The 9,270-nt window shown below is 38.9% G+C and overlaps 1 protein-coding gene across 1 annotated transcript; it reads right to left on the bottom strand.

The window, feature by feature from the left end:
• Window positions 1-1,368: 1,368 nt before the first annotated feature.
• On the bottom strand, window positions 1,369-7,484 carry olfcn1 (olfactory receptor C family, n1). The gene is made up of 7 exons (XM_066710317.1): window positions 7,426-7,484; window positions 5,329-5,611; window positions 4,352-5,191; window positions 3,859-4,077; window positions 3,743-3,751; window positions 2,709-2,832; window positions 1,369-2,276 (listed from the first exon to the last, which is right to left on the bottom strand). Exons 1-7 carry the CDS (start codon window positions 7,482-7,484, stop codon window positions 1,369-1,371), a joined length of 2,442 nt encoding a protein of 813 aa, XP_066566414.1.
• Between the last annotated feature and the right edge of the window lie 1,786 nt (window positions 7,485-9,270).

Below are 9,270 nucleotides of genomic sequence, written 5' to 3'. Positions count from 1 at the left end.
TAACAATATATATTAGAAAATGCAACGTCTGATAATTTAAGCGACAACGTATATATATATATATACACATATTTATACACACACACATACACATAGTTCTGGAAAAAAATAAGAGACCACTCCAAGTTCAGAAATCAATTTTAAGTGGTCTCTTAATTTTTTTTTATATATATATATATATATATATATATATATATATATATATATATATATATATATTATATTTATTAATATTATTCTTATTGATTTATTTAAAATGTGAACACAAAAAATATTTTTTTCAAAATCCCTACACATGGAAAAAAACTGTATTAAAAAATAATTTGAATTGCTGGCATATATAACCCAAATAGTATAATTATAACTATTTGCCCAAATGGAAGGGAAGACTGTACCTTGATACTGTAATTATTTTATTAATTTATACATTTATTCATTTATATTTGATATTTAATATTTGTTAGTCAAAAACGTGATTAGTAATGCTGTTTAATGTCAAGGGATAAGGACAACAAGGCCACAGACAAATAAACCTGTTTGTGACTTTGCAGTGATTTCTATAACCTGATGGCAGTATAAAGCTGAAGCACAGTAATGCCAATAGATGTATTCAACCAATGTTTAAAATGTTTATTATATTAAACATTTGGTTATATTGTGTATAATATACCTGCAGAAATACACACACGCACACTAACCAGTTTTCACATAGAACATAACATCACCATACATACACTATAGTCAATGATCTCCTCAGTGTAAATATCTCTTCCTGTAGTTTATTCAGTGATTTTTCTGCAATTTCATAAGAAAAGTCCGAATCAAAGCTTAATTCCACCCCCATTTTAATACTTGTGAACAGTATTAATTTTTGTATGATGTTGTATGCTGGTGTTTGTAGCCTTTGCCAAAATGTTATTAAATAATAGCAAATAAATATAACATAAAACAGTCGATGATTAGGCAGTACAAAATAATACAGAAATGCATAATAGCAATAATAACAGGGGGAAGCAATACCAGCCATTGAGCAAAACCTACAATATGAAGAAAATGCAAGCCTTTTGTTAATAGTAATAATCTACCACAAGAGGGAGTATAGTACTCACAAATGATGTACAGTAGAAGGTACAGCACTTTAAGTGCAAAATACATGTATTTATTTATTTATTTATTTAATCGTGTACTTTGTGTTTTTGTTATTCATGTTCTGAGAAACTATACAACAAAATATGTTTTATTGATGTCTGAACTGGTTCAAAATTTGTGAAGAAAAGTTTATTTTATTGTCCAGGTTTTTTTGTTTGTTTGTTTGTTTGTATACACAGTAAATACCAAATATAATAAATTAGGGTAAATAAATCATAGTCATTTAGAAGACATTTTTCCCATAATGTGCTTCCTATTATTTTTCTCAGGCTTCAGCAAGATTATATAACATTTAGGAGCAAAAATGCAAAAGAGAAGGCCGAATGCAGAAGACAAAATTGCAAAGACTTCAACTGCAGCTGTGTATTTCCCTGGTGAACTCACATATGCTGGGATGAAGGTTAGCCACACTGCACAAAATATCAGCATGCTAAAAGTAATAAACTTTGCCTCATTGAAATTGTCAGGTAGTTTCCTTGCTAAGAAAGCCAGGACCAAACAGGTAGCTGAGAGAAGCCCTATGTAGCCTAGTACTGTGTAAAATGCAATTTCTGATCCTGTGTTGCATTCCAAAATGACCTTTTTATTACTGTGCTTAAAGTTTTTGTCAGGGAATGGGGGATTCAAGCTAAGCCAAAGCACACAGATTATAATTTGTATGGCTGTGCAAAAACACACTATGATTCTTTGCTGTACCGGCCCACATATTTTTGCAATGTTATTATTAGGGAGAGTTGCTCTGAAAGCTGTAACTACAACTATTGTTTTTCCCAACACACAGGACATGCAGAGAGCAAACGTTATTCCAAAGGCAGTGTGACGCAACATACAGGACCAGGCTGTTGGCTTCCCAATAAAGGTAAGGGGGCAGAGAAAGCACAGTAGCAAAGAGAACAGCAGGAGAGAGCTGAGTTCAGAGTTGTTGGCTTTTACAATGGGTGTGCTTTTAAAGTGAATGAAGACTGATGTGGTAGCTAATGTCAGGCAGAGTCCACACAGTGACACTGTAGCTAATGTTATTCCCAAGACTTCATCATAGGAAAGAAAGTCAATTTCTTTGAGGATGCAACTGTCCTTTACATCATTGGACCAGTAGTCCTGTGGACACTGAATGCACTCAAGTGCCCCTGAAAAGAATAAAGGTAAAATTATGAGACCCTATTTGTAGAGCTTTCCAAAAATCACTGTTATTAATAGAATACACTCTGTAATTTAAATGGTTAATAAGTCATACAATTTGATGTTTTTATTTGTTTTAATATTTCTGCTTGAATTATTGCTATTATTATTATAAGCATTGGCTTTTTACTGTAAACCCGAAAAAGAATATGGACAGAATTTCAAGGAAATACATTTAAGGCTGTACAGTATGAAGTAAAGGTTAACAGTAAAAATGTGAATAATTAAAAAAGTAAGAGGATTTGCTCATGTGGTTTTAAAATGATATGATGGCCATTGTTCAACTGCTGTATAGCTAACATTACATTGAGTTGCTTTTTCAAATATGTTGTTTACAGTTACAGTGAAAATATTGAGTTGATTTACAGCAGAGCACTTACCTGTTGTGTTCGCTATTGTTCCATCAGCACATGGGATACAATCAAAGCAACAGATGGGCTGGCCGTCTCTTGCTGCTTTCCTTGTACCCGGGGGGCAGTTATCAACACACACCCCTTTTGGAACCTGAATTACCAATTAATAATGTACAGTATTACCTTACTACATCTGCTCAAAATCTCCTTTACATTATTAGTTTTAGCTGCACCTGACAGCACTATATTACTGCTATTAATTGAAGAATTATCCTCACTAACCAAGTAAAATAAACACATACATAAATAGTAATTGTTTCAATTGTATTGATACCCTTCATTAAGTTAATCTGGCAAAATACATACTGCCGACCTGAGGGCTCAAAAAGTATAATATATGTTTCATCCTTATTTACATGATACGCGCAGATCAGGCTTATATTTGAGATAAAAAGTGAAGCTGCTGTCGAAAACAAAATCACACCCTCTTTGAAACATGGAGGCAGATTGCTTTTGTTTTAAGGCTGTTTTGCATCTGCTGGTCCTGGCACCTTTGTAAGAACTGAGGAGTGGATTGATTTCAAAATAGAAATGGATATGTTAGCCACTAGACTTGGCACACAATAAGAAGAAGCTCCATAACTATCTGAAGCACATGTCCAAATCTATGACCAAATAGTTCAGGGAGCACTCAATTTATGCTCTTGACTGGTTTTCACAAATTATAGACCTCAATCCAATAAACAGTGTGTGGTATGAACTAAAAAAGGGTGTCTACATCTGCAACATATTAAGTTGGAGAGGTTCTGAATTGAGAAGTGACCATATATTACTCCTAAGAAGCCTTTTTAAAAGCTACAGCTAGGGCCTTCCCTTCCCCATGTCAATCAAAACAATCAAAAGTGAGAATCTGCATTTTCCTGTTTAATCAACTTCACCAAGGGTCTGAATAATACAATTATATTTCTCAGCAAAAACCTGGGTTTTTCCTGGAGCAATCTAGGTAAAGTACCTTGCTCAAGGGTACAATAGCAGTGTCTCCCAATGGGGATTAAACCCACAACCCTCTGCTCCAGAGTCCAGAGCCCTAACCCTACCCATATATATCATATATATATATATATATATATATATATACTATATTACTATATTAATTATATATTAATGTGCTTACCACATTCCCAGTACTCCAGACAATACTGTCATCCTTAATCACTAGCTGACTTCCTGTGTCAGTTGATGTGTTAAAATGGCCCACTGTCACATGCTTGACCACACCATTGTTGAGTTGCCAGTTTATGATATCATAGGTGCCAGCAGGGTCTCCATTCTCATCAAAGTATACAACTTCTTCAAAGTTGTTTACAAAATTCACTCTTTTTAGATGTTCATAGACCTTAACAACATGAAAAAAACATATATTAACAACTGTGCGTTGTTAATATTTCTTAAAAGAACAACAACAAACAACACACAAACGGTCATACATGCATGCATTTCAAAATGGTCTTATTATATTGCACACACACTCACACACGTATACACATTATCATTTAACATTTAAATCTGGAAATACACTACTAAATCGAGTCAGTAGGTGAATAGTCTCTCTCTCTCTCTCTCTCTCTCTCTCTCTCTCTCTCTCTCTCTCTCTCTCTCTCCCTCCTCACCTGCCATGGTTCCACTGTTGAAACATTGTTACACAACTGGACGCTATTATTGCCTTCTTTCCCACAAAACAGTAAGTTGTGAATCGAGTGCGCGATGGCATACACTGCTTTGTATACATTATATGTAACCCTTAATTGTGTGACATCAAAGAAAGCGTTGTCTATTTGATCTAGTCTCTCGTTTCCTGTGCACTTAGTATTGTTATTTTGAGGAGGTTGAGCAACAGTTTGTTGGGATCCTTCTTTAAGATGCAACGTGCAATCAAATAAAGTCTCCCAGAACACGTTCAAAAAACGGTTTGCAGGGTCAGGAGATGGACGAATTTTGAGGAGAAAATCTTTCAGCTTTGGTATTGCCATTTTACGTGTCCCAAATCCTATCGCACCGCCAAAGGACTGGAAGATTTCTTGGGTGGATGGTCTGGGTGCCGTTATCCACGCTTCACTTGCTATCCACTGAATGCCCGTTACGTTTTGTCGTACAACTTCTATCATTAAGGGGTACAGGTCACCTTCCGGGGCAAATGCTAGAATGACTTTCACTGTCGACTTCTTAATGCTATCGACTACTTTAAGGATTTTACTTCTGGGGTACGTCCTTAAAATTGTTTCTGTGAAGGCAATGCACACTCCATATGTTTGTACTTCTTCGATGAAGGACTGCACACCGAATCTACCATAGTCGTTATCTGCTTGGATAGCTGCGACCCAGGACCAGCCATAGTGCTTAACCAGCAGCGCTAAAGCCTTGGCCTGATGGAAGTCACTGGGAATTGTGCGGAAAAATGTTGGGAACTGTTTCTTGTCACTCAGGCATGCACATGTTGAAAAGTAGCTGACCTGATCAAATATAAACATACACTATATATTAGTATGCATTTTACAAATTAAAACAACTATATATATATATATATATATATATATATATATATATATATATATATATAGGGTAAACATAATTCAATTATTAACATTACCAAAGGCATTCTGAAGGGTCCAATTGTTCTTGCAATAGCTATTGACTGGGATGATCCTGACTCGGCTATAACTGCAGGTGTTTTGATATTGCATGTACCATCCGATTGAATATGTTCTTCGTTTACCAATGTCAATGCAGCTCTTAACGCCTCAGACGGAGAGGCACAGGAGTCGAGGATTTTATAGCCCAATGTGACATTGGGTAGCAACCTGCTGTCCATGTTAATTTCATGTATCGCAAAAATCATTACCTGCGTCCAGCGAAACGCTCTGAGATCAAGCCTATTAAAAGACATAAGCAATATATACACGTCCTTAATATATTTATGTATGTATGTGCATCGATGTATATATAACGCACACACGTGAAATAAATCTATGCGACATAGTATATTTATTATTCTTATGATGATGGTTATTATTAGTAACTTAATTAGCATACCATATTACAAAATTGCTATACTGTACCTGTAACTTACCCAACACATTTTGCTTTGGATGGTTCAGCTTGAAATGAGACATGCATATCCTCTTGTTTATTAAATACAGGAAAAATGCCACCGATCATTACATCTCCATTCTTGAATAAACCAGTCATTCCAAAATCCTTCAACTGGGTGCAAGTAAAACCAGTGCACACCCAAATAGGCAAATAGGACATGAGAAATATTAGGACATGCGATTCCATTATGCAGGAACTTAGGGGAAAATCAGAGAAACACAATTAAGGTACTGATTGCAGTTTATATATGCAATCGTATTCCTCAGAGTCTTTGCTCATAATTGTAGTCAGTCTTCTATCAACAAAGCAAAATTAGCTGTATATCCCTAGAGGTGGGATCTTATTAGCTGAATGTATATTTTCTACAGCACTATGTACCCCATCTTAAATAAGAAGCTGTGAACCAATCAAACGTATATAATATGTATAAACATATTAGTTTGAATTTGAAAATCACAATGTAACTAGATATTACCAACAAAAATTAAATAAAAATAATAATCAAATCTTACAGTGAAAAATTACATTTGGTAATTACATTTGGTGCTGTTTTAATAGTGTATGCATTAAAACAAAATCTAGTGTATACAATTCAACTTTGAGAGGACTTGATTGCCCTTTAGTCTCGGGCAGTGAAGTCACTGGCTGATATTGTCTGTATGCAGTTGAGGATTCCCCTGTTTTCAGTGCCTCCTCTGACACTATGACATTTTTCCTGTCTAAACAAAAGGGCCTGTTTTTCTTGCCTCTAACTGCTTTCACCTACCTGTTCACGGTGTGTTTTAGGATTAGCTGATTTCCTGCTTTTCGTCCGGCACCTCTACATTGCCCTTCAGGGCCCTCAGCTGCACTTCCCTCTATCTTACTTCGATGTAAGGTCCTCTGTTGGTGCTCTTTGAATTTGGGGATGACAGGTGAGATCTTCAATTCCCTCAGTTGGTCACCAACTACACATTGATTATTAGTTGCAGTTGTAGATTTGTGAGCAGAAGCCGGGTATTTACAGTGGGGGAAAAAAGTATTTGATCCCCTGCTGATTTTGTACGTTTGCCCACTGACAAAGAAATGATCAGTCTATAATTTTAATGGTAGGTGTATTTTAGCAGTGAGAGACAGAATAACAACAAAAAAATCCAGAAAAATGCATTTCAAAAAAGTTATAAATTGATTTGCATGTTAATGAGTTAAATAACCACTCTGGGGAGGTTTTTAGTCTCTGTAAAAGAGACAGGAGACAGTGTTGTAAGCAGGGTTGCACCACTTCACAGTAAACACCACCATTTCAATTATTCTAATTCTAAAATATACTGTATATGCTAAATCCCCCCCCCAACATTTCCTATATTTTATATAATTTTACTATTTTGTGTTTAAGAACATTCCTAGCATATAAACTCACCAAAAAAATAAACGTCCTCTCACTTTCAACTGCTTTTATTGAGATGTTACCCCACTCTTCCACCAAGGCACTTGCAAGCTCCCAGACATTTCTGGGGGGAATGGACCTAGCCCTCACCCTCCGATCCAACAGGTCCAAGACGTGCTCAATGGGATTGAGATCCGGGCTCTTCGCTGGCCATGGCACAACACTGACATTCCTGTCTTGCAGGAAATCACGTCCAGCGAAGGTGGGTTTGTGCCCATAGGTGACATTGTTGCTGGTGATGTCTGGTAAGGACCTGCCTTACAACAGGCCTACAAGCCCTCAGTCCAGCCTCTCTCAGCCTATTGCGGACAGTCTGAGCACTGATGGAGGGATTGTGCATTAATTGTGTAACTCGGGCAGTTGTTGTTGCCATCCTGTACCTGTCCCGCAGGTGTGATATTCGGATGTACTGATCCTGTGCAGGTGCTGTTACACGTGGTCTGCCACTGCAAGGACCATGTGTCCTTCCTGTCTCCCTGTAGTGCTGTCTTAGGTGTCTCACAGTACGGACATTGCAATTTATTGCCCTGGCCACATCTGCAGTCCTCAAGCCTCCTTGCAGCATGCCTAAGGCACGTTCACGCAGATGAGCAGGGACCCTGAGGACCCAGGGACCCTGAGTCGGTAGAAAGGTCTCTTTAGTGTCCTAAGTTTTTATAACTGTGACCTTAATTGGCTACCATCTGTAAGCTGATAGTGTCTTAATGACCGTCCCACAGGTGCATGTTCATTAATTGTTTATGGTTCATTGAACAAGCATGGAAAACATTGTTTAAACCCTTTACAATAAAGATCTGTAAAGTTATTTGGATTTTTACAAAATTATCTTCTAAATACAGTGTCCTGAAAAAGGGACATTTCTTTTTTTGCTGAGTATAATGCTGCACTCCATCGCGGGGCGACTTCCGACAGGAGAGGAGATGTTCACCGTCCCCCTCAGCTGCCACCGCCCCCACCGGAAGAAGCACTGTCCCATGTGGCCTCACGCTCTGATATATTGGATCCCCCATCCTTTACAGGGGAGATCGAGGTGGTGAGTTCCGTGTCGGAGCATTTCCAGACGCCGAGTATGAAGTTTAAAGCCCTGATGCGACGTGCGGCTCTGGTGGTGGACATTCCCTGGTGCCCCCAGGAAGAAATTCCAAAAAATCAATTGGTGAGAGAGAGGTCCGCAAAGCCTGTGGAGACCCTCCCTTTCCTTGAGGATTACGTGGACAATGTACAATCCACGTGGAGCCACCCGGCATCTGCTCCTACAACTTCTAAGCAGGCGGATGCCATGTACGCAACGGCGGGGGCGGAGGCAAAAGGACTGGGATCTTTTCCTCCGATAGGAGACTCAGTGTACAGGCTGGTTTAGGCGAATGCTATATTGGGCGAAGAACTGCTCTGCCCTAATAAGCATTGCAGAACAACGGACGCGATGCTGAAAAAGGCATATTCGGCAGAGACTTCAGCGATCTGGGCTAATAATGCACAGGCCATTTTAATCCTGTATATGGGTTACCTGATGGGACGTTTGAGGCGGCGCCAGTCTATGGCAGATGTAGAGGAGATGGAGTTAGTCAATGTCTACATGACTGACTTACTGCAAGAAGGGGCGAAGGCCATGGGGAGATCTCTCGCAGCTATGGTTGCAGCCAGACGCCTTTCGGTGGCTGACGCAGGCGAAGCTCCAGGACAAGGAGAAGTCTGTCCTCCTTAATGCTCCCATCAACCCGGGCCAGACATTCGGAGAAACGGTGGACCTCTCTATTGAACGATCGGTAAAGGCAAAGGAGACAGCATCAAAATATGCTGATCTCCAGCAGGTTAGGTGGCTGCCACAGCAGTGCCTATGGAGATCCCAGCAACCTGTCGGGCCATAGCTGAGGCAGGGGAAGCCTCAACCCAGACCACAACAATCTAGTGGCTCGCAGCCTGAGCAACGCCGCAGAAGTCAGCCACAGGCGAGAGGGAAAGGTAGGCTCTCCAGCTGGAAGCCGAAGGGCAAGACGAAAGCCCGACAGCCCC

The sequence above is a fragment of the Amia ocellicauda genome, chromosome 7 (genome assembly GCF_036373705.1).
Source record: "Amia ocellicauda isolate fAmiCal2 chromosome 7, fAmiCal2.hap1, whole genome shotgun sequence".
Taxonomy (NCBI): domain Eukaryota; kingdom Metazoa; phylum Chordata; class Actinopteri; order Amiiformes; family Amiidae; genus Amia; species Amia ocellicauda.
The sequence above is the reverse complement of the archived record's forward strand: the minus strand, read 5'-3'. Positions and strand labels throughout refer to the sequence as shown.